General features: G+C 35.5%; 2 protein-coding genes across 6 annotated transcripts in view; one reads left to right on the forward strand and one right to left on the reverse strand.

Moving 5' to 3' along the window:
• Positions 1–209: 209 nt before the first annotated feature.
• Positions 210–26,406, reverse strand: COPS2 (COP9 signalosome subunit 2). 3 transcript variants are annotated; one of them, XM_037502451.2, is made up of 13 exons: positions 26,144–26,406; positions 15,435–15,548; positions 14,691–14,768; positions 11,995–12,120; positions 9,990–10,079; positions 9,780–9,857; positions 7,594–7,768; positions 6,950–7,128; positions 6,788–6,840; positions 3,597–3,694; positions 2,167–2,249; positions 1,602–1,660; positions 210–960 (listed from the first exon to the last, which is right to left on the reverse strand). In XM_037502451.2, exons 1-13 carry the CDS (start codon positions 26,195–26,197, stop codon positions 816–818), a joined length of 1,332 nt encoding a protein of 443 aa, XP_037358348.1. In that variant the 5' UTR covers positions 26,198–26,406; the 3' UTR covers positions 210–815. The 3 variants fall into 3 exon arrangements, with proteins under 3 accessions (XP_037358348.1, XP_037358347.1, XP_054557364.1); XM_037502450.2 differs by having other exon boundaries at positions 9,990–10,100; XM_054701389.1 differs by lacking the exon at positions 210–960 and adding an exon at positions 1,137–1,170 and having other exon boundaries at positions 9,990–10,100.
• Positions 26,399–26,647, forward strand: part of GALK2 (galactokinase 2) — a 112,244-nt gene continuing 111,995 nt past the window's right edge. Inside the window, exon 1 of one of the 3 annotated variants that reach the window (XM_037502449.2) lies at positions 26,399–26,645. In XM_037502449.2, the coding sequence (XP_037358346.1) occupies positions 26,626–26,645 (20 nt within the window). In that variant the 5' untranslated portion in view covers positions 26,399–26,625. The remainder of the gene's footprint in view (positions 26,646–26,647) is intronic. The other 2 variants (XM_037502448.2, XM_037502444.2) reach the window with 2 other exon arrangements.

Consider the following 26,647-nt stretch of genomic DNA (forward strand, 5'->3'; position numbering starts at 1 on the left):
CTATGCAAGTGTTTTGTTAGAACTAGTTCTCCTTACTTTATCAATAAAGACTACTTTTAAAGACTTGAAAGCAAACAATAAACTTATTTGCTCCCAAGCTTTTAAAATCATTAACTAGCAATAAAATAATTTCAAATTTCTAAGATACTAAAAAACAAAAAATCCAAAAACCCCAAATGCAATAAAAAAAAACACATCAAGAACCAAACTACAATTTCTGAGCTGCACTGTTTATTTTGCTGCTTGAAACCTAAGTGACAGTATGCCACTATAGTTATGGGGTTTCGTCTAAACCTTTACTACACTGCAGGTACAGAAATATACGGACACATTTTTGGAGAATTGACATTTTGCAAAATGCAGCAAACATTTTAATTTATACATGAGAAAAGGAAGTGTTCAAAAGGGTATGCATTTCAAGTTATTGCAGGTTATTTGTGAGAGAATTTCTGCAGGTAAAACATGTTTAAATTTAACCAACAGTAGCGTGTCAGTGTATTTAAAATCATGACAAAAATCTTCTCTCTGGTCATGTTGCCCATGACAAATTACTATGATGTTGTATGCTTAGGGCAAGATGTCAATACAGCATAAATCCCATGGCATTTTGGTTTTCTTCTGGAGATTAAAGCTGTTTTTCTTGGGATAAATGCAGCAGCAAAACACAAACCAGTTGATCAAAAAAAGCACTTCTGCCATAACGCCAATAATTTTCAGGACACATCAACCGACAGTAGTTTTGCCATTCCCAGTTCTTTTAAGGATTATATCTCTGCACTGTTGCTTTAAGTATGTCTGTAAAAGCTTGTTCTCTGTTAAGCCAGTTTACTGACTACAGCCTGGTTGAGAGAATTTAGTTGGTTGGTCCATTTATCTAGTGCAGTATATCGGGCACCACCCCTCTTCTGATGATCCAGTTCAAGAAGTTGGTTGACTTGATCAATTCTGCCATGAATAGTGCTGGAAGTAAATATATAAAAGGCATGTCAACAAACCACTTTCACTAAGCCTATTTCCTGCACTGTTTCATAAAACATTCATAGTATCAATAAATGCAAAAGAAAAAAACTGCTGCCTACCTTAAAAGACAATTCAGCATTAATTGCAACACTCATTACCTTATTCAAACTGGAGATAGAAACCAATTTTAGCTACTTTTCATCAGTTTTACTGAAAAAAACAATGGGCGTAGACTTACCCAAATAATCAAGAGCAAACATAATTTGTGAAGGTTTAAAAACATCTTTTATAAAAAAAAAAACAAGTCCAAAACTTTACATACCATCCTTATAGTTAAAACACAGAAAAAAAATATAGTTTACTAATTAATTCACTAGCTGTATCTGGACTACACATTGAGTGAGAAATCCTTTTGAAAAATCATTAGAACTTTTTCAGAATACAGATGCTTAATATGGTCATTCATTTATTAAAAACCAGCATGCGCGCGCACACACACACGCACCCCCCCCCACCCCCGCATCTTATAATAGAAAAACATAGTCAGAGGGTACTTTATGAAATATCAAGAATTCCAATCGCTACCTTTGTACCATTATTTATGGAACTAAATATTTTGTGATAAAAAAATAAGTACTTACTTATCCAATATGCACTGCACCAGTAAGCTCTCCACATCAGCTACATCTATGTTTAACTCCTAAGACAAAAGACTTATTATAACTCTACTAATCAACTTTGAAAAGATTTCATGATCTTTGTATTACTATTTAAATTCATTCCTACCAATTAACAGAAAATTAGTTCAGATAAAACTTAAAACAAATTTCATTATCACTTCAAAATATTTCTGAGAATGTAAGTCTGATAAAATCTGACTTCGCAACTTTTACAGTATATTCTCACCACAATTTTATTGTGCTTGGGGTTAATCCTTCATCAATTAAATATTTTAGCCAAAACTCTCTTTTCTACATTTTTCTTGGAGGCTAAAGGAATATTTTAAAAGAAATTTAATGATTCCTTATCTCTTTTATATTAACTGAATTTATGCCAAGAATACACAAAAAAATTCACATTAAAATCCTAAAGTTAAGCTGTATTTGAAAGATGCAGTTATTTCAAAATATTACCAGGTTAGAATTACTATTATAAATGGAAGCTAGATATACAGTGCATAACTACAAATTCCATGAATATAAATACCTTAGAAATAAAAGGAATATGTATTCTTGTGTAAGGCTTTATTAATTTTATGAGCACTTGTGTTCTGATGTTTCGCAAAAGCTCTGAAAGACAAAAATTAAAATACATTTGTATATAAGTTCGCATATTTTCATCATTGCACACATCTAAGTCATATTATTTAACTGTTTCATTTATCTTCTCATGTGACACTACCTAAAATGACCTTTTTGCTTTCTCAATAATATTCCACTCCACATCATTTCCTGTACAGTTACCATCTTTCAAGAAGCTGATTTTTTACCAAGTTCCTCACTTTATATTCTTTCTATACCGTCAGTATATTTTATACAATGACATTATAATTTCCCCCAGTATCTTCATGTATCATGTTACTTAAAAAATTTTTTTTACAAACTAGATTGGAGTTCAAGCACAAGGTTCCTACATATTTCTATATCCACAAAATGTAATATTATTTTAGGCTCCTATAAGAACTTTGAGTGGGGTCTCCCTGGTGGTGCAAGGGGTTATAGGGCAGCACTATCAAGCCATCAGCAGCCACTGCAGCATGAGTTCAATCTCCGGCCAGGGAGCTAACCCACATGACGCAGCAGACCTCTCCTGCCTCGCCTGCTGCTCCCCTCAGCAGTGTATTTCAGTAGATCTGCCTGTTTTGCTCCCCAGTCTGTCTCTGGCGATTCCTCCCACTCCCTGCACTCTGATCTACGCCCCAATTCTTGTGTGCATAAATAAATAAAAATAAATCTAAAAAAAAAAAAAAAAAAAAAAAGAACTTTTAGTATCTACTGAAAGAGAAAAATGGTAAAGAAGAAAAGAACATTATTTCCAAAGTGTCTGGATTTTCTCAATGCATCCTGAATTTACATATTTGAATGAGTTCTTCCAATGAGAATTTTAAAAATCCTCCAGTAGCTATGTAAGTGGGAAAATGGAGATATAAAAGAGTCTCCAGGACAAAGGGATGATCTTTGTCTTTGTTAATCCAATAAAATTCACTAAAAATCTTATATACTTAGTCGTATAACAGCCTACACATTTCATAGTAAATGCATCTGAGCATTATCCACAAGAGGATTTATCAAAACATTTGTTTCTTGTCAAAATTATGTCTTAAAAAATTAACTTGAATTTAAGTAATAACACACAGTAAAGTCTAAATTTGAATAAAAATATAAAAGGGACAGCCACCTCAAAACAAACATCATAAAAGAACTTGACTGTATCAATAACATAAAGCTGGCCTGTGATTTCTTTCAAACAGCTTTATAATTTTAACAAGTATCTATCTCATGGCAGCATTTAGTAACATTTGTATACTTTGCCTTAAACAGAAAAAAAAAAACCCCAGTCTAATTCTATGCAGCTTCAACAAGAGCTGTTTATGATAGTGGCAAAGTAATAGAATTCAGTTTGCAGAAAGAACATACCCTCAATGTGTTCCCTTATGAAAGGATCATCCATGATGTTGCTGTGATTTGTCTTCAGAATCTTTTCAAATTCAGTGATGTCATTATTCTGATAGGCACTAAACAGAAAAAGCAAAGCAGAAATTTTGACAAACATGAAAAAGATGTGTTAAATTAGTTAATTCAAAGGGCCTGTTACAATTTTCATATGCAAAAATCTAAATTATACTAAAGTTTTTGTCATGGAAATCAGAGTTAAACACACACATCCCTTCTGCAAATAAATTTTTGTAATGCTTCTAGGGTTACATACTTTATTTATAGTTATTAAAATCTTCAATAGATCTTAGCATTTTTTAAAGAGTTGACGATAAGTTTACTAACGGCTTAATGCTTGATACTTTCTAATGAAATCACGTACTTAATTCTTAAGAAACCAGCTTTCATACACACTACTTTATGAACGATTTTGGCCTTGTCTTTCAAATAAGATTGTATATCCTTCCTGAAGATTATTCAGAAATGCAGCTTCTTAATTTTTATCTTCTAGAAAGCTACCAGCAAATGCTAAAACTTTTCAGATATTTGATTCTCAGTTCTCTCTAGTGTCAAAATCCCACCAAGCTACAGAGCAGAAACATCAGTGGTGAATAATTAGTGCCAAGTAGGACACAAAGTTGAAATGATGGAACCTGATGCAGAAGGCCAAAGGCTGATATATATGTTCATGATTCTCTGAGGTGTCTAGTATCTACTGTTGAAATAAATTTTTAAGGCACTATGGGGATTCTAAGGTGCTGAGAAGGAAGAAGCCAACCTTCTGGATATGGCACCACTGTCTGCTTTATATGTAAGACATATCATCAGCCATTCTGCACGCCCTCTGCTGTGCTTCCATCTGTTGGGTCGCAATGTAACTTCGTGTTAGGGGCAGGTGATTCAAGTGCTTCAACAGGAATTATTTTCCTCTAGTCTGCTGGCAACTGACTAGGAAGATAAAATTAGGAAGCATTACTTTCTTACCTTATCCCAAATAATTATTGTAATATACTATAGGAAGACATACTCAAGTAATTAAAACACTTGCACACATGTATATTCCAAGAAACATTATTCCACTATTTAAGTGGCATTTGGGTCAAAATTTATCATTATAAGTTTCCAAGTTCCAACAAAGAGGCTTCACTGGAATAAATTGTCAGATATAATAACTATATGACTAGACTACATTTTAAAAGGACTAACAAATCAGTCTTTAATTTATTTTAATGTATTTAAATAATTTAGCTAAAAATTAGGCCAAAACTTTCCTTAATATTTAATGAATTTTAAACTAATTTAATTTGAGAAACTATTTTTAAAAAGCACCATGAAGTTAGTCTCTCACCAAATCAACTCTTAATGTGGCCAAATGTAAATAGAATTATGAAACAAAGATCGAAAAAGTCACCTTTCATAACTAAAATCTATTCAATTCAACATTAGTCAAAAAAGTTACAGATGTCAGATGGTTTCACTTATCTGTGGAATATAAATACCCTAAAAATATTACAGGCAAGTAAGAGAAGACATAAAAATTTTAACTTGGCAAAAAGAAGATAATGATTACCAGAGTGAGTAGGTAAAGGGGTGAAGGGGGTGAGTGTGGGAGGCAGATAGGTTATGGGCACAGGTGGTTTGGTAGAGGGGAAAAAAGGGAAGAAACATTAATTCAATAAATATATATGGAAAAAGAAAAAAGAATTAAACAAAAGAGTGAATATCTTTGGCACAAAATAAATAATCACAAAAGAGTGATTATGTAATGTGGCAATTTAGGGTTTTCACTCCCTAACCATTTCTAGTACACCTAAAATAAACACTGCAATTTGTTACAGCTAATATTGAGGCTTCCTTAAAAATAAAAATGTAGTAACTTAAGGCACAGACAAATAAAAACAAAGCAAATGAGGACACTTTACAAAGGAATGTAATATCACGAAATAAGCAATTTTCTCTAATTATATGAGTTTATGTAAGTGACTCAAAATTCACAGTCTAACAGTAGTTTTCCTAATGAAGAAACACTATAAAGAGAAGGTCTGGCCATCTAAATTATCTACAAGTATCTGCAGAAAAAAAAGCCCTGCACTTTGTCCTTAACTATATTCTTACTGTCTTGGTAAACTCAGCTCTACTACCCAAAACAAAGGACTTAGAGAAACCTAGCAAGTTTTTCATAACTTTCTATAAAGGAAGTCTTTTAAAATCTGGGCTCCATTTATTTCTGGTCCAGGGGAAAATTTTTCTTACTCAGATTTTTTTTGGGTGGGGCAAAAATAAGACTTCTTTACTAGATTTTATCTTCTATAATTTTAGTTAACATTAAATGGCAGGTTTTTTTAAGATGCTAACCATCATTAGTCATATCTTGCACCTCTGAAGCCTCCAAGAGATCCTTAGGTTTCTTACCATTATGACCTCCCCTGGCTCCTAACCTCAGATAATTACCTGAGGTAAACATGTTTCAGATTATTATTTTTATCTTATCATTCTAGAAAATGAATAAAGAGACAAGTTCATATAATCTTTCATACCGAAAATTCTTGACTTAGGTAGACCAACTTATACTCTCAGTTTGGAACAATGCAGTTAGAAAGAGTAAACACTGTGTAATTGTTTTAAAACATCTACAATTAGTTTTCTACTGAAAAAAAAAAAGCGCATAGACACACAAAACAAACAAGAGGATTATAAGGGAAGAAAGCAGCACACACAAAATCTTGTTACTAACAGAATTAGTATAAAAAATAACTTCAGGGCCTTCCCGGTGGCGCAGTGGGTTAAGCACCATGCTGTGAAGCTGTCCGCAGCCTCTGCAGCGCAGGTTCAATTCCTAGCCGGCCAAGGAGAAACCCACATGGCTTGGCAGACCTTTCCTGCCCCGCCCGCTGCTCCCCTTAGTGCGTCTGCCTGTTCTGCTCCCTTCTCTGTCTCTGGTGAATTCTCTCACCCTCCAGCACCCCTGACTGTACCCCAGTTCTTGCATAAATAAATCTTAACAAAAAAAAAAAACTTTAGAAGATAAAAATCTCACAAGTTGGTATACTTCAAACCAAAAATACGAAAGAGCAAATGTTAAACATAACTGAATTCTGAAAATTTTTTTCCTTTCTTTTCTTTTTAAATATTGCTTTAGGGAAATTTTCTTTAACTGAAATATAAAATCTTACCTTACTAAATTTGTCATTGCTAGAATTTCTGGATCATTTTTGTATGGTTTGGCCTAAACACAGTAAAAAAAAAAAAAATTAACTATGTTACGTACAAAGAAAAACAACACATTTCTACAAAGGATAACTAACAGAAGTTACATAATTAGAGCACACACATACCTCCTGTGAGTCAAATGGATTTATTCCCGATTTCATTAGCATATTTGCTAAGACTAAATATTTTAAGCAAGTGGTTCGTCTTGGACTTCCCGATTCATCATAATTCTTGAAGGCTTCAAAAAAATCAGTGTGTGCCTTTTCAAATTCACCTTCTCTCAAGTGCATTTTACCACCACATTCTGTAAAGAATTAAACACAGACATTTTCAGTTCTGTAATAACAAGAATGACCATCTTATAAAAGACAAACGAAAACTATTTAAATGGTTTCCAGACTTTAATTCTATAACCTGAATAGTTCTAGAGCCCAGGTATACTTTTTAAATAATAAGCTCTTTACTTAATAACTGCTAATAAAAGCATTAGCAAATTTTTAGTCTCAGTTGAAACACAAAGTAATTTAACAGGCAGCACTACAATTGAAGAACAGAACTACTGAAGATGAATTTTCCATTAATATCTTTCTTCACTGATGTAAATTTTACAAGACTAAATATTTTAATTTCTAAGACTAGATCATTTCACTGACTTCACTACCGCTTATTTTAATGAAAACAGAAACAATCTTCAAAGTCATTCAGTCACATGCAATGACAACTTGGTATCTCTCCACATCACTGCCCACCCTATCCAAACCAAACTTGCCTCTGATGACTCCCATGATGAGTGGATGAGGGATGGCAGACTTGATGTGAAGTGACTGCTCATAGAGTGCTTTAAGCTTTTTGTTATTTTTCTGTGCTGTGTACATCTGAATTTCCAAAGCATATATTTCTAATAACTGTGTACCTTTTTTCAGGTCATCTTCTCCATCATCAGTCTAGGAGAGCAAATAATAAACTTCAGTCAAGAGAGAATTCAGTAAACCTAGTAATTTTTAGTTTACATCTGAAATACCAGTTCTGTTAAAAAATGCCTACAAATTTTAGTTGGAACCTAGTGCATTAAGAACATTTCCTATAATGGACAAAAAGGAACCCATATATTCTATATACTTTGTCACTGGGTAAGGAAAAAGAGGTTATTTTTTTATGTATAAAATGTTGTAATATTTGTTTTTATCTGGTAGACTATTTCCCCAAATGTTTACAAGCACTTTAGATCCACTAATTTAATCAAAAAGCACTTTCTGGGTGCCTTCCTTGTGCCTGAGTATCTCAGAGAAATACAAAGTTGAATAAGCCAAGGTTCCTGGTCTCAAAAAGTTCACAATCTAGTAGCATAATATTCAGTCAACAGAAAAATTATGTGAAGTGGTAATGATTCCAGTTCAAGTATGAATCAAGTATCTAGGAAGATGAAGTGAATGGGACATCTCCTGGGTAATGTCAAAGGAATAAAACAGATGGTGACATGAGTCTGACTTTGAGAGATGACCTACAGCCCACAAAATGTGAGCCAATAAAAACAGCATATGGTAAAGAGTCAGATAATCCTAAATATCAAATACTGACATACTACAAAGTCAGTATTATTTATTTGATCTTCCAACTTAAAATTACTATTTAGTTACTCACTAGTAAATTGTAAACAGAGTAAAAATTATAATATACACGATAGTTTGTACATCCAGATTACCCTTGCTATACTATGCTATTTACAATCTACATAGCATTTTTCTTATGTAACCAAACAAAACTTCTCTAGAGGGCTTTTCATATTCCTTATGTATACGCTGAAACTCTTTCACTCAGAAATGGCTTCTCTATGACTTTCATTTCACATGCAAGTGAATCCACAGTTGTTAAACAGACTAAGCTTTCCTAAGAATGTAGATAAGATGCCATTTACAGATGACTGATCTGCTTTATAAAGCAAACCTATTATGAAATATAAATTTTCCTGTTTAAAAAGCAAAATTATTAATGAAGATAGCTGCATGTTATCTAGAACACTTTCCTAATCATTTTTTCCCTATACAGAAATAATATATTATTAAAATAATAGTACATGGCATTGGAAGAGCTTAACTTATTTAACACAGCATTCTACACAAAATTTAAACCAATTATCAAATAACTCATTTGATACTGCACTGTCCAAATCATGGAACTATTCAAATTTAAGTTAAATAAAATTTAAAACTCAGCAACTCTGTCACACTAATGACATTTCAAATGCTTGATGACATGTAGCTGGTGCAATCATCCTGGATAGCACAGATACAGAATGCTTCCAGCATTACATGAGGTTCTACTAGACAGTGCTGTTACAGAGGATTCACACATTATAAACTATAATACATCTTTATTACCTATGTCCGCAGTATCTTTTTCTGAATTTCACAGAGTTTATAAATAAGAACGAAAGACTTGTTCTTAGTAAATAAAATTTTTTTTTAAAGATTTATTTATTTATTTATACAAGCACTGGGTACAGTCAGAAGCGCGGGAGGGTGAGAGAAATCACCAGAGCCAGAGCAGGGAGCAGAGCAGGCAGAAGGACCGAAGTACACTGCTGAGGGGAGCAGCGGGAGGCAGGAGAGGTCTGCCCGCCATGTGGGACCCTCGCCCGGCAGCCAGCGATGGAAACGGCGCTGCAGAGGCTGCGGGCAGCTTTGCAGCCCAGTGTGCAACCGCTGCGCCACCGGGGAGACCCGTAAATAAATTTTTTTTTTTATTGTCACCTGTGCCTCACAAAGGTAAGGATAGAAATTAGGATTAAAACAGGAAGAAATGTAATACTCAGCATTAACAAGTTTTCTTTTAACTTATTTTCTAAATGTTATTTTTGGAGTAATGTTTTAACAAAAACATTCCTAAGCAATGGTTCAAATACAATTCTTATACTTCGTTATACAGAAATATTAAGAAAAATTAAGGTAATGCTACCTGGCAGGACTGATGTAACTGACGTAAAATTTTTTGAAGCTTTCCATATTCCTCTCGTTCTAAATATAATTTCCCAAGCTGGAAAAAAAAAACAAAACAAAAAACTTATTAAATGAAAAGATTTCAACAGGAGAAAGTGTGTACATGTTTAGGAGAGTTTATTAAGGACACCCGCTTTTCAAAAGACAAAAATGTAATTGTGATTGTTACCTTTGTGTTTGTCTTAAACCACAGTCTATCATTCTTAGCATCTTTCAAAGCTTCCAGTGTTGTTTCATAGAATTCCTGCAGTAAGTCCATCTGACATAAAAAATCAGAATTCTATAATTGTAAACAGCAAATTTGTACCTGTTAATAAAGTTAATTTGAGCAAACTAAAACTGCATCTTTGAACTTTAATATACGTAAGATACACTATCTGTATCTTACTGAATGTCTGTGACAGTCCACAGAAATAACAAAAGCTTAGCAAAATACAGACCAAATTTACAAACAGTTTTAAGTGTCAAAATCTTTCTGTGATTTTTTAAAACAACATTCAGAAAATACCTAATACTCTAACAGTGTGGGATCATCCTTTGCAATCTAGTAACTCATTTTCTATAAATAAAAGTAATAATGTGCGCTATTAATGTACATTAATACTGTTTATCATATTCACTCAGTTCTTTTTTGGTACCCACTATGTGGCAAACACTAAGCAACCTGTTAAAGGAATAAAGGATAAACTGTTTCATCAAACTTCTTCTATAAATTTGACTAATCAATTAACCAGGCTACCTAACTTTTATGTTACTGGTAAACTGTGGCAGTTGGGCAGAGGGAAAAGTTGAGTATAATTTTAGGTGTGTCTAACATTCATCAATTTACCAATATGAGTGTGAATTTTTAATGGAAATCATTATTTGTTTTCAGTATGATAAGCTCCCCAGCCCATATCTGCCACCAACTATTTCTGGCTTTGTTTTTGTTTGAATACCTAATTCTTTAGCTCCATACCTAACAAAATCAAGGGATAAGAGGGTCAAGAGAATAAGAGAGCTTGATACTTTCAGTAAAGGCTGCGTATTTATTCATCGCTGAGAGCCATCTCATATTGAGGAAGCCGAGTGTCACTGACCCAATATCTGTTCTTATTTTCAAAAGACAAAAAGCTCACATATAATAGCATGCAGCAACATGCAGTCTTGAAGTTTTAAAATTATTTAAAAATTTAAATATCTGGCATAACACTTATAAATAACATACCAAAAATTTTTGATGACACGTTTATAAAACTCAGAAAACATTTTTCCACTTAAGAAAAGTTCCTCAATATTTAACAACCCTAGAATTAGACTATTAGTGCTAACGTTCTAGTAAAACATGTAAGTTTATCTTCCTCTATTTCTATTACATATATTTAAGATATAGAGTAAAAGTAATAAACTTCCCCCTCAAATCAAAATGACATCTACTAAAAATAACAGAATGAAAGAGACTTATTCTGAGATGAGCATTTTTATTATAGTATGAAAATACCAAATGTTCTAAGAAATAGTAAAAGACAGAGAAGACTCCTTGTGCTCAAATATATAAGAAATAAGTTTAGGATTATGTTGCTTAAAAGAATATGACCAAATAGTACATTTAAAAATTATCCTTGCAATAAAATTACTGCTCTTAATAACTATAACTTAAGCTAAAGAGCATATAACTTCCAGAACCTATTGCAGTTTCTTCATTATTAAATATACTTCCTTTCATCTACCAATCTTTTGTAGAAGCATTTACTGAACACCCAATGAGTAATGCCAAGATCCAGCTTATACACCTACAAGCTCTCCCCTCAACGATCTTTATCTAATAAATCTACACAAATCAGCTCTGATTCATTGTTTAGTATTTAACAGTAGTGGTTAGTAAAAGCAGTGGAGTTTATTAGAAAGAACTATTATATATAATACACAGGAATCTAATATATACCTGCAAAAGCTGTGTATAGATTAAGTCAGTATCTGAAGATATTAAAGAGATTAAGCTAGAATTACTATCTTTTACTATCACATAATTGGTGATATAATTAAGACAGTACACATTATTTTCAAAGCGTGTCTATATCTAAAATAGCTCCTTAAATAGACCCTCTAAGCCTTTAAAAAAAGAACCAAACCTTTAATATAATCAACAAATACAATGATAAGTACCATGAAGGAAAAAAACAACCTAATCTAACCTGTTTAGAAGTGGAGATATAATCAAGAATAGAATTAATGGATTTTTCTGAATAATTTCTTGTGACTGCACTCCGGATATAGGTCAATAGTTGCTTATATCTGTTCATCATTTCTGGAAAGTTTGTCTGAGAGGGAAGGAAAGTGAATAATTAGATACATTCATTTATGTATTAAAATATATGTACATATGAGCAAGATTATAGTACATTTACTACATAATTGAAAAACAAAGTTTTATAATAGAACTGCATGTAAAAGAAACACTAAACATTTCATCTTAAATTTGAAGTGATTACTCAAATTTATAAAGTTTGCCTATAAAAAGGAAAAGATACAATTTATAGATTCTCCGATTTTCAGAAACTTCCTCACTGTACAACAAACACATTCATTTAAATCATAAAAACTACTAAAATATTACTAGGCAAAATAATTGGTCTATGAATAATAAATAAATCCAACTTTTCAGATGCCTTGGGTACCAGCTATGCAGATATTAGCTCTATTTCGAAGGTTTAGAAAGCTGTCTATCAATCATTACATGTTTCTTTTCTGTATATTTTGGCTGCTTCTACATTAAAATGTGAAGTGAAAGAATCTTTTCAAGTCCAGGTACTCACTATGAAGAAAAGTCTTCCTCTGTAAGGATCTACTTAATAGTAGATGAACTTAACTAATGTTGCTATTCTTTGCAGGACTGCACTATTGTGATTATTCCAGGAAACATGAAAGATCTGAGGAAAAAAAGGACTACTAGTGAAATTACTAGCCCTTAAGAATTTCAGTGGAGGGTCCATGATCCCACAAAGAATATCATGAAAATCTAACCATATCACATTGTAGTCAGTCCCTATAATTTCCAAGTGCTGTTTAGCACTGTTCTCCTTCCCTTTATCCTACTGGGTTCTACCCTACTTTCAATCAGGGAGATGAAGGATTGGAAGATCGAATAGAATGCCTCTTTTCTTGACTCATAGAAAATAACGTTTATTAGTGTAAAGAACAAATGAATGATACTATACTTTCCCTGCTTAGGACTATGTTTGGCCCCAGGATACAGCATAAGGGTCAAGAAAAGAAAACAGGAGAAGACTCCCTGAAGCCTTCTAAGCAAGAATTCAATTACAAAGAAGAAAACAGTGGTAGGAGTGGGTGAGAAAAAATGGACAAATCAATGGAAAAAGTCTTAGCAATATATATCAACCTACTTTTATTTCCAATTACCACGTGGGGATAAATAATAAATAACATACCATCAGTGAGCTGCTAAAACCTAAGTTACAGAATATATCTTATTGCGGAAAGGAAAATTAGTAATATGTCTATACCAACTTTGAGATTGTATCTTGATTCTAAAATAGGGTTTTAGCAGAAGGTGATTTTGAATTCATTTCCTTATGCTATAATAACCTGAAAGTTCGGTTTTTCAAAAATTATGTTAGTGTAATTAAAGACAAAGAGAAGATTAGGTGAACTGGTTTTATCTGTAGTGGTGAACGCACAGCGGTTGATTACCAAGTCTTCTAATGTTTACTGCTTAAAACCAATATATAGCAACAGGGACCCCACTCTGAATCCAACTAGAAAATGAGGGGGGCAGGTAGAAGCTGAAACTACTCTCATAAACCACAACTTATCATAGATGCTCATAGACTAAATAAGATGTAAAGAATGTAACTGACTAAAACAAAGTCCTGTTCTTCTGGAGCTTACAACCTAGGGCAGAGGCAGTGGTGGTGGTGGTGGCAGAAAGGCAATAAATAAACAGATCAAGTGGTGATATATGCAAAGAAGAAAAACAGCAGGTAAGATGAAAGTAAGTGATGACAAGAAGGATGCTGTTTTTATATAAAGCAATTAGGGGAAAGCCATCTTGATATATGGAGACATTTGAACAGATACCTGATCAAATGAGGAAAAGAACCATACGGTGTTCTGAGAGGAGCATCTGGGGCAGAGAAAACAAGTACAAGCATTTATGAAGGAATGTGCTTGGGAAGACATGAGGAACAGTAAGGATATCAGTAGGGGATAGAAAACAAGCTCAGAAAGGAAGCCAGGGGCTTGTATGGCATTTGGATTTTATTGAGGACAGTGGAGACTACTAGAAGATTTGATGCAAAGGAATGACATAATCTGATTTATGTTTTAAAAACATCATTCTGCTGTTTGTAGAAATGACTGTCACAGGGCAAGGATGGATCAGTTAGGGGTGACTAGAATAATCCAGCTGGGAGAGGCACTACAGTAGCACAGGTATAAAGGGTAAGCAGCAGTTAAGACACTGGATATATTTTGAAGATATATAAAACTAACTTACTATTGAATTTACTTGTAGGGTAAGAGATAAAGGAGACAAAAATAATGCTAAGACCAACGCTAATCAGTGGAAGGGAGTGCTGTAATAAGAAGCAGAATTTTAAAACTCCAAAATAAACACTAACACTTTGTAGAAAAGCCACTCCATTGCCAAATACTATCTGTATCTAGAGGACAGATTTTTTTAAACAGAAAATTTTATATCATGTGCAAAATTTTTAAACTGAGTATTATAGTTTTATGTTACAAAACTAGGCTAAATAGGAAACATAGCACCAGAATTATTTTAGGAAAGTACACATAATGGCATGTTGCCATAAGATTTTTACCTATAAAATTTCATTATTAATTTAATTCTCCTTGAAACAAATCTTACCAACTTGAAGTTAATCTTAATCATTTGTTTCAGTGCTTTAAATCCCCATTCTCCTTTTTCACCTTCTAGTTCCAAAACCTGGAAAAAGAAATTTTCAGTCTAACTTAGTATTAACTTCTAATCACAACCTATGTCAAAAGAATTAGTTTAGAATTAATTTTACATAATCATGAGAAACATTTACAAGAATTCTACCATTTACCAATACCATTTTAAAAACACTTAAGAAACAAGTCTTAAAATGCTTACTCAAGGATAAGTGAACTTAATTTGATGTTTTATTCATCAAGAGATTTAAATAAGAACTACTACTTGATTATTATAAAGTCCCAGAAATACTTTATAATTTGAATAATGCATTGTAGGAATAACCCAAAAGTCTATCGGTAGTCAAGAAATCATAGCACTTAATAGTGAAATCAACACCTTTATGATCTGCCCCAAAAAGAAGGAACAAGATTGCAGGTATAATACCTTTTGACCATCACATAGGCTCTCCTACTAGAACCATACTAGTTTTTCAAGACAATGGCCCTGCTCTGTATATTTCCCTGCTTGAATTAAAAACAAACAAACAAACAGCACAGACCTTTTGAAATATCTGCTTGTGCTAAAAATGTGAATTTACTGCCAAGTATCCAAACACATTTTTCAGATAAAATTACTTGAAACTTATTTGATTTAATATACCATTAAAAAAATAATAAACTGTAAGACACAGAATCAAGCAGAAAAAATATGAACCTTTTGGAAACTGCTTAATGCTGCTTTTGGGTCATCTTCTTTTAATGCTTTGGAATTATAGTACTGATTTTCCAAATCCACGTTTGGCTCCGAGTTACTATCTTCAGAGTATTCCTGTGTGTTGGAAAGAGAGATTAAAATGAACGAAAGGAAACAAGAAAGACGAGAAACCCACACTTCATTGTTAAAAGTAAATATTACTGGGTCTCCCCTGGTGGCGCAGCAGTTGAGTGCTGGGCTGCAAAGCTGCCCGCAGCCTCTGCAGCACCAGTTCCATCCCCGCCGCTGGCGAAGGTCCCACATGCAGACCTCTCCTGATGCACCAGCTGCTCCCCTCAGGAGGGTATTTCATCAGTCTGCCTGTTCTGTTCCCCACTCCGGCTCTGGTGAATTCTCTCACCCTCCCACGCTTCTGACTGTACCCAGTGCTTGCATAAATAAATAAATAAATAAATAAATCTTTTTTTTTTTTTAAAAGTAAATACTACTAAGATGGAAAAATGAAACATTTCTACAAAACAAGCTTGTTTTTACTTTACATAGGTAAAGTGCCACTGATATTTAACCATTATTTAAAAGTAAGGGGACGGGCCTCCCCGGTGGCGCAGCAGTTGAGCGCTGGGTTACGAAACTGCCCGCAGCCTGTGCAGCGCCAGTTCGATCCCTGGCTGCTCCCCAGCCAGTGGAGGAGGGTCCCACATGGCGCGCAGACCTCTCCTGCCGCCCGCTGCTCCCTTCAGCAGTGTACTTCGGTCCTTCTGCCTGTTCTGCTCCCCGCTCTGGCTCGGGTGAATTCTCTCACCCTCCCGCACTTCTGACTGTACCCAGTGCTTGTATAAATAAATAAATAAATCTTTTAAAAAAAAATAGATAAAAGTAAGGGGAGGGGGAAGCCAAAATCAAGTGATTTTTGTAGTAGTACAATAGAATCATTTCATTTTTTTCATATCAAAATTACAATTTCCATAGAACCAAAACAAATTCTGAATGCAAAGAACTACTATTTGCCAATGACCTCCAATTCTGTAATGGTTAACCCTTTTGATCACTGAATCGGAGAAAAACGGAATGTAAATGTTAATTGCTCATCTTTTGTACCATAATAATTTCCTCTACTCCCTAAGTGTAAATTTCATTATTTTAACAGGGTCTATCTACCAAGGATGGAAATTTCAATATGCAGGATAATCTATTCCTAAATACAATCATGTAAGTAAAAGTATTTGTCTTTTATGTGTAGTCCACATTACTCAATAGCTGTTTAGTTATATTAATGTAATTTAACTTTGTAACAAATCAAAATAAGTAAATAGTGAATTTATATAATTTTATGTGACTTTCATCAGATAACTCAGTTTTCAGTACTTAATAAAGCAGAAAACAAAACTGGAAAAAAGCTACAACTTTGTGCAGGAATACAAACTAGAGTTTAAAATAGTTTCAAACATGGATTAGTATAATGGAAATTATTATTTAGTAACACAAGATTAGTTCTCCAGCTATCAGTCATCACAAAGTACAAGTGAATAACAGATTAAGAAAAATACCTGGAAGTAAACACAAAAAGGTAAGAACAATATAACAGCACGATTTCTACATTCAATATAGTTAACACCAGAGATATGTATGAAAAATTCTATAATATTTCTTAAAGGTACAAGAATTAAGAGAGTTATATAGTATTGGAAATTTCAAAAATACATAAACATGAGATGAATTTTTGCTGTGTCCAGTAGATGGAAGGAGATTATTTGATGTCAATATAAAACCAGTTTTATCTAACCACAGTGGCTTTGTAATGTGCGCCCTCTGGAGGATAATTACTTCCTGTGTAAGAACAAGAAGCGCTGAGACTAAGATTTAAGATCAATAATTGAGTAATGTTTAACATATGAAAGTCCATGGAACACTTTTCTGTTTCGAGATAAAAATTCTAAATAGTAAATAAATTCCATAAACGTTCATTCACTTCTTAACCTGTAACCCAGGTTTGACTACAATGAAAGAGATGAAACTAAAAAAAGAATTAATAAAGAATGAAAAAGCCAATTGTACATCAAATGATGCTGTGACAATAATGGCTTCCGAGGCTCATTTTGAAAGATAAATGAGTTTGCTGCTAGACAAAACGGAAAAGGGGAGAGAGAACAGCAGATACAAAAATAACAAACAGGAGAAAACTAAAGAACTAAAAGCAGTCACTTTATTGGGACATAAAAATGTTACTGATTCTACCTTCAACATAACTTTCAAAAGCATCCACGCCCCACCCCCTGGCGACCACCCTAGCCTACCAAGTCCTCTTCTCCTTCTACACTAAGTAGCCTTCCCAATCTCATTTTTAACCTGTAAATTCCAACATTCTTATAGTAAGTAGCAAGCATAATCTTCATAAAATATAAAGTATATCTCATTCTTTTTTTTTTCAAAAATGACTTCCCATTGCTCTTAAAATCAAGTTCAAAAATCATCAGATCTGACTCCTGATTGTGCATCCACTTCATCAAGTCCCATCAAGTTGTCCCCCATTCACTATGCAGCAGCCACTCTGATCTTAGCTTCACAAGTGACCAAACTTGGACCCACCTTTACATGTCATTCTCTTCTCTCCCTCTCTCTTCATCGGTTAATTACTTGCTTATCATTATAGCTGAAGTGTCACCAGTAAAGAATCACAGCTATAAAACCTATTTTATTTCCTTGGAAATCAGTTCTACTCTAGCTAACTGTTCAATAGCATACAGGAATAGATAGATGAATCAGAAAATTACTTTTCTACAATCCAAATCTTTAGAATGTACTCCTGGTCTGGAAATAAATATTTTTGATTTACAGTTATCACAAAGTCTCTTCTTCAAAGTCCATTAATTTTGGTTTCTTTGCCCACAACAGATTAGAAAAAAGAAGAGGTAAGTAGAAGCTAATAGACACTCAAAATGACAGTAGGACATGGAATTGCCAGCAAAGAGGAAACGGAAATTACTATTTTAAGAGTTAGGAATGTTAATTTCAATTATCTGGAAATTAATGAACTTTTATAATATTGCTCAAGACAGGAAACTTTACATTTCCTGCCATGACTAATTCAATCACTGAATCCCACACAAGATAAGACTGGCTACCTGCAGCTTCTGTGGGATGTGGCTGGTTTCAGATTAATGATATTTTAAAATTTTAGATGTTATAATTTCCTAAGAGCACAATGATCAAAATAAGACTTCATCTAGCCCCAAATATTTTATCAATTTTTTCTTTTGGTGTTATGGATTATGTGGACTAAGAAGTGCAATACCTAATTGTCCCCCCATAATTGCAATTCAACTCTTAAAATGTTGATGATACCTAAGAATTGGCCCAAGAACTGATATGTTCTGATTGGCTTCTTATAGTTAAGCGGTCCCCTGATAAGATCTGCAACACTATATTCCTATGGCTTGAACCAGCCTCCACGACATCACTAACTCACCTGTCATTAGAGCCCAGCAGATCAAACCATCATCACAAGCTGTGCTCTACAGCAAAATACTATTCACTTATTACAGAAGCATGGCTTTTTTTTTAAACTGGTATTTTGAAAAGTCATCAGAAGAACTCTGATCGGATACTGTTTACACTCAATGAGAATCTTTGATATACAAGCAATTAAGTGTTGTTCAAACAAATGCAAATCAAGTCTTTCCTCCTCAAGCTACTCATGGTCAGATATAATGAAAATGAAACAGGGCCTCCCTGGTGGCCTAGGGGTGAAGTCTCAGGGCTATCACTACGACAGCCTGAGTTGGATCCCCAGCCAGGGAACTAACCCACATATAATGCAGCAGACCTCTCCCGTCTTGTCCTCTGCTCCCCTTAGCGGTATACTTCAGTGACTCTATCTGTTCTGCCTCCACTGTCTCTGGTGAATCCTCTCACCCCCTGAGACCTCTAGCCTACACCCCAATTCCTCTCTGCACCAAAAAAAAAAAAAAAGAAAGAAACAGCAATATAATACAATACAATAAAAGCAGCAATAGGCATATTCTAGGTACAGAGGCAGCTCAAAAAAGAAGTAATCAACTACTTTTGAATTACAGGATGGGAACGTTACCAGAACTAGGTCTACTTAGTTCCACTAACCAGAACTACTTTTAGTATGAACAGGAGTTGAAGGGACGACAAAGGGCATGTGAGGCAAGTTCATATGTATAAATGGCACTCATATATGGAAGAACTATGAATAATTTTGCCCAAAGCAAAGGATGTGGGTAAAGGGTTGATGAGATGCTGTTTCCAGGGAGAAGAACAGGACTAGAAGTCTAGCAAGGAGTTTAGGTCAAACAGAACCACGGGAAGATTTTATCAGGAAATAATCATTATTTGTGTTCTAGAAAGAGCAACGAAATAGCCCACTGGATATTCTTCAGCAGTCTCACCAAGAGATGATGAAGTCTAGATTCCAAGTAGTAGGAAAGAAAGAGGATAAATAAAAGATGTCAGGCCTCCCCGGTGGCGCAGCGGTTGAGCGCTGGGTTGCGAAGCTGCCCGCAGCCTATGCCGCGCCAGTTCAATCCCTGGCTGCTCTCCGGCCACTGGAGGAGGGTCCCACATGGCGCGCAGACCTCTCCTGCCACCCGCTGCTCCCCTCAGCAGTGTACTTCAGTCCTTCTGCCTGCTCTGCTCCCCGCTCTGGCTCTGGTGAATTCTTTCACCCTCCCTCGCTTCTGACTGTACCCAGTGCATGTATAAACAAAACAAGCAAACAAACAAATAAATAAAACATGCCTCTATTAAAAAAAAAATTAAAAAAAAAATAAAAGATGTCAACTGATATTAAGGATATAAAATAAAAAGGGCCCATCATATGGGCATAAGCTAAAGGGAAATAAACTTATCTTTAATAATTATTGATGGCTTGGTTACACACAGTGCAACTAGTCAGAATAGGGTTAACAGGAAAAGTACTAAATAAATATTGCTGTCCTATATTCCCTATGTCAAGAAAATAGATTATAATTTGTAAAAGCTTAAGAAGTTTTTTAAAAGGCAAAACTGAAATTTTAATAGGTACCTTAAGAATGCTTTAAAAGGCAAAGATCTAAGTAATAAATAAAAAAGAAACAAGAACATTAAACAAGCACTTGAACAAGGGATTAAAAAACAGTGACGTTCATAATAGATCCACCCATATTTGTGTATATATGTATATATAAAATAACTCATGTTCTGATATCTCTCTGAATCTATTCTTCCTTCCCCAAATATGTCACACAATTTAAAATCTTTGCTTTGGCATAAACTGTTCTGCTAGTTATTTTTCCCTCCTAACAAACTTTCCACTTTTCGTCAATGATGCTCCCCTGCCCTAATCCTCCTGGGAAACGTATTCATCAAGGCTTACTTCATGCTTCTTTCTCCAATTCCTAGCAAAATAAATTTTCTTAGTTATGCTTCTACATGACAAGCATCTCTCTAACATGGAGCTTTGTGTGAATGTTGTTCCCACTTTCCCCTATCTGCCCTCCAAGGAGGTTTACAGAAGCAGGAACTTTCTCATCATCTTGGTATCATCAAAACCTGGTCTATTACAAATGCTCAATAAGTGTTTAATTGAAATGAAAAGTGAGTGACTGTTCCAAAATAACACAATAGCCATTAGCTGGGGCTAACTTTCATTTCAGTCTGGATTGCATCCACTGCTAAACAGGGACAGTTCCATAGTCTACCTACCTATTCACATGTCTGTGGCTAATAGAAGTCTTAAGAAGAACATACTTAAGAAGTATGTCCCAGGAAAACGATGTTTGCTGAACCTTGACCACATCTATACAGCTATACCAGATGCCGGGCATACAAAGAAGTAAGAGACAAAGTTCCATTATTGGAAAGGACTAGTTATAATCCAAAGCCTAGGTAGCCATTTGTGGTTTAGCCATTCATGAAGTCATTAAAACTTTTAGAAAGTTCACTAAAGCTAATAGGTCCTAGTTTGTTATCTATGGTATAAACTGAAACATTCTTTTATTTGTCCTAAACTTTTAGTCTTCAAATTACATCTCCCATAGACACATCATAAAAGTGAGCTTTTTTTTTCTTTTTTAAAAGATTTATTTATTTATTATACAAGCACTGGGTACAGTCAGAAATGCAGGAGGGTGAGAGAATTCACTAGAGCCAGAGGGGAGAGTAGAGCAGGCAGACTGACAAAGTACACTGCTGAGGGGAGCAGTGGGCGGCAGGAGAGGTCTACGTGCCATGTGGGACCCTCGCCTGGCAGCTGGGGATTGAACTGGTGCTGCAGAGGCTACCGGCAGCTTTGCAACCCAGTGCTCAACCGCTGCGCCACGGGGGAGGCCCAAAAGTCAGCTCTTGTTTTGACTATCCCACCAATTTGTCATGTAAATTTAAGTAAGTCACCCACACTGGATTTTAAGTTCTTCTCTGTCAAATACTGTGTCTGAACCCAATAGAAGTTTCTGATTCTCACTGAGGCCTAAGTGTTGTTTGTGATACAATACAGAAGTTCAATTCATTCTGTTGCATATTCACAGCCTACAGATTTAAGGCAGGGGTGAAAAGCCTTAAATCAATGTTGTTCTTAGCACTTAGGAGCTGACTCCTATTTATCATTTAGTATCCTTGTTTAAACCTCTCTAATTTCACTGTACAGGGTGTACTCTGTATGCAACAGGTGTTTATGAAAATGCACCAAAACATTTATTTCAAACCAACTTTTTTTTTTTTTTTGAAGTAGTAACTTTAGAAAGTAGTAAAATCATCCTAGATATAACTGGCATGACATATTAAGTAACGCTTCTGATATTCTTAAGAAAATTAGCTTCATTAGTTAAATGTTTCTAACTAAAACAGCACTATCCAGTTTAACAGCCCACTTTATCAAATGTGACTCTGACATCTACAAAAAGGACAAATCTGGCAATAACTGAAGTTAAAAAAAAGCACACACTGTTTACAGCAGCAAAAAAAAATAGGCCAAATCCTTATCAATAGAGAACTTGCTATATTAAGCATGACACATCCATACAGTCAATGCAGCTGTAAAAATGAGCAAGATCTTTGCATACGTCTCTGTAATATCTCAAACAAATTAAAAAGCAAAGTGCAGAACTATACACACAAACACATATAAAACGTTACACATATCCTGGTTTTTTAAAAAAGGGATAAAATGTGTATTTGGTTATCTATGGGGAATAGCAAATGAGAAAGAACAATGGAAGGCAAACATTTTTTATATTTTGTTTAGAGCATGTGCAGGTATTATTTTAAAAAGTTAGGTTAAATAAATATACTTCAGGTTCTGAAGACAATTTTGTACGAGGAACTCAAAAAAAATTTGCGCAATGACAAAATCAGTTTGACCTCCCAAGAGCAAAGTAAGATTTTTGTTGATCATTTGTACTCTATAACTCCCCAAAACATCAGTTCAATGTGAAAGGTTCACAGGAAATAAATTTTACTTTTCTAGATACTTCAGATTTTCCTGGCATTTTTACTATATTTTTCCTACCCAAGAAAGTATTTTATTCCCACCCAATAACATAATACGGATTACATAATTTTCATTTTTTAGAATTCATTTTTTACATCATTGTTCATTTTAAAACAGGATTACATATCTATAAGTGGCTGTGTGTTCACTATGATAGCATGGGCACTGATGCCTTCCTCTCCTAACTGAAGGTTTTCAATTATAGCACCCCTCCCACAAAGGAGGGCCAGCCACTGGCCACACAGATTTGAGCTGGGTCAATCAAAGTACTTGCTGAAGGTTTTCCAGCCAGAATTAGCAAGGAAGACTCTCAGGCCTTTGGGGTTATAATATTAGGAAGATGCCGAATTACATCTGTGAATGCAACGTGAGGGCAATTAAACCACTAAGCAAGGAAAGCAACCCAGGAAGAAACAGAAAAAATTCTAAATCTGTAAAACTTCAATGGATTAAGACATATATCAGTACCATCCCCAGCTTCTCGATTCACTACTACATTCTCATGCTTAGAAAATTCCTGTTTCTGCCTCTTATATGAAGTCAAGCATATTTAATGCTTTTTATTTGTTTCTTCTTTTTTAATCAAATTGGTTCTCCCTTCTTTTAGATCTTGCTCACAAATCATTCTTTAGTTTCTAGCATTAAAAACAACAGAGATTTAGAAACAGATTTTTACTTTTTCTGCTTGTATCCTACCTATTTCCACTATTGGAAAAAACAAAAAGTGACTCAGAACATTACAATTTATCAAGGACAACCTATAAAAGTTATGCTGAATATATCTATGATCAAAAATATTCATGGCGCTAGTTAACATTTTGACTAAAAGGAGGTGATGGCAAACTTTCCAAAACACAATACACTAATAAAAAAAGTTTCCTTAAACTAGCACTCTTTGAATCCCAAAAATAAACAAAAAAGGCAAATAACTATTTAAAAACACTTCTCTTTTGGTAATATGTAGACACGAAATGGCAACCAACTCCCCCTTTTTAAAAACATAATGGTTTAAGGAAATTAACCGAGAAAAAAAATACTAAATAAATGTTATGCTAACAAGAGAGTTAAACTATTAGTAGAGCATAAAGGCTTTCACCGTTTTACATCTGAGTGGGAAATCAGAATTTTATCTACCTAACAGAGATATGGGAGGAGGGACAACTACTTAACAGGATGGGGGGGGGGAGATAATTTAATAATGTAGTAGTACAAAATCTTAGCTTTTCTGATTAAGAAATAAAAAAAAGTTAATATAACTACACATTCAACTTTATATTGTACATGCAGGGTAGGCCCTAAAAGGCTGGAGAAACAGTCAAGTTAAGTGATGTTTAACTAAAATTCTTGAAAAAATTCATGATTTCACGGGACATTAAGAGTCTCATTGCTATTCCTACATTACATTCTCAGTGATGATCTTTTGGTTAATCATAGTGCTAATAAATCATGTATTCAATAAACTATTGCTTAGGAAAGAGAGACAATCATAGTGCTAATAAATCATGTATTCAATAAACTATTGCTTAGGAAAGAGAGAAGCAAAATCATTTAAAACCACAAACATTTAAAAGAAACGCTTCCACAGTTATAAAGGCAACTGTAAGAGGTAATGAATGAAAGTGCTAAGATATCACAAGTTACACATTCTTAACTAACTGAAGGCTCTGCCTACAACTGGCATGATGTGCAAAGACAAAATGCAAGGCAAAAGTCCTTATTAATAAAACTTTACATTTAAGAATCATCAAAACCTCTACTTTGACTTGAAGCAAGTATTTCCCTCACTCTTTTGCAAGCGTATCTCCATTTAAAATAGAACGATTAATTTGAGATGATATACAAAGGAATTGTACTAAATCAAAATGGCATTTTTTTTAAGATTTATTTTTATTTATTTATGAATATAAGAACTGGGGTCTAGGCTAGAATTGCGGGGGTGGGGGGGGGTGGTGAGAGGATTCACCAGAGACACAATGGGGAGCAGAACAAGCGGATCTACTGAAATACACTGCTGAGGGGACCAGCGGGGGAGACAGGAGAGGTCTGCTGGGCCAAGTGGGTTAGCTCCCAGGCGGGGGATCGAACCCATGCTGCAGTGGCTGGTGATAGCTTGATAGCCCTGAGACTTTAACCACGGCGCCACCAGGGAGGCTCCAAAATGGCATTAAATTAGTATCTTGAAAACACCTGCACTTAAAATATAAGATATAGCAGTCAGTCTTCCCTAAGCATTTACGTTACAACTTTATAATGCAGCATCACCATAACATACAAGAACCATGCCCCAAACACCAGCAAAATAAAGTCAACGCTAATTCTTGATCTGATAAGTTTTCTTAATGCCTACACAGATAACGTTTTTGAATATATACCAGAAATACCAGTGAATTTAATTCCCCCTGTCCACAATAAATTCCTTCGTAAGTTAAACCTCTGTTTAAAAAAAAAAAATCACCATTCAGCTACAAAAATTAGTTCATTTCTACACTGTTGATATTTTTAACTTTGACTCCTGGTAAATTTGTAAGCCAAGAAAGTCACTGAGTCAATCCCCTAATTTTACCTCCTCCCCAAGCAAACAAATAGTAAAACCTCCTTCCTAGTTTTTCTCTTTCAGTAACACAAGTAATTGAACAACCGTTTCGCAGTTATTCTTGCTCAGAATTCTCCCCTGCACCTTCACCTTAAATCCAAACGGACCCTGGACAAGACTAAATGAAGCTATGTTTCCAGGAGACGCAAAAGTGGCTTTCAGCGGACAGGCCTGGGGGCAGCAAGGCCCCCCCCAATTTACAGGCCCTTCTTCCAGCATTTTGCACCCGCGAAATTTAAGTGTGAAGAAGAGGGGGCCCGGGGCGCCTGTCCCGAAAGGGCCCCGCCGGGGCCTAGACCGCTGCACGGTCCCCGAAGCGGATCGCGCGGTGGGGAGGGGGGAGGAGGCACCTGGAACCGGACGCCGGAGGCCGAGGTGTCCATGTAAACCCAAACACGCCACCCCCGGGACCCCCTTCCCTGTCTTTTTACCATCCCCTCCCCCAAGCTAGTGAAGCAGGGCCCGGGCCCGGTGCGGGAAGGGGGAGGAGGTAAACCCGTCCTGTCACTGCACCCGGAGCGGCTGGAAGGAGCGCACGTTCTACGGGGCGAGGCCGCTGCCTCTCCTGCCCCGACCCTAAAGCCAGACACCCTCTCCAGCCCCAGGGTCCCATCCGCTGCGCCTCACCAGGTCGTAGTCCTCCTCATCATCGCACATGAAATCATCCTCCATGTCAGACATCTTGGCTGGGAGGGGGAGGGGGGAGGAGAAAGTGGAGACAACCTCCTCCCACAATCCTCCGCGGCCCAGGGCGTCACTCCCAGCTTCTCCTCGTCTTTCCGTCGCTCTTAGAGGAGCTCAGTGTTTCCTTCCGGAACATATTTGCTCGGCCCGGAGAGGATTCGCTACGACGCCTAAAGGGAGTGCACCGGTCCCTCTTCCTGCGAGACGTTTGGTGCCTTAGCAACTAAGCCTAGCAACAGGGGAATTGTCGGGAGCTGGGGTTCTCAGCTGAAGGGCCTGGGAAACCTTGCGCTGATATTAGCAGTTTCCAGCTTCCTGGGCAAGGGTACAGTCTCCTCCCTTGCCTGGGACTCTGGAACATCTCATTCTGGTGAAAGTAAGATACAGTCTAGGACCAGAAGCCTTTCGCGGAGGGAAAGGCTCACATGCCCGTCCTGTATGACAGGT

The sequence above is a fragment of the Talpa occidentalis genome, unplaced genomic scaffold (assembly GCF_014898055.3).
Source record: "Talpa occidentalis isolate TD23 unplaced genomic scaffold, MPIMG_talOcc4v2.1 talOcc4.11, whole genome shotgun sequence".
Lineage (NCBI taxonomy): Eukaryota > Metazoa > Chordata > Mammalia > Eulipotyphla > Talpidae > Talpa > Talpa occidentalis.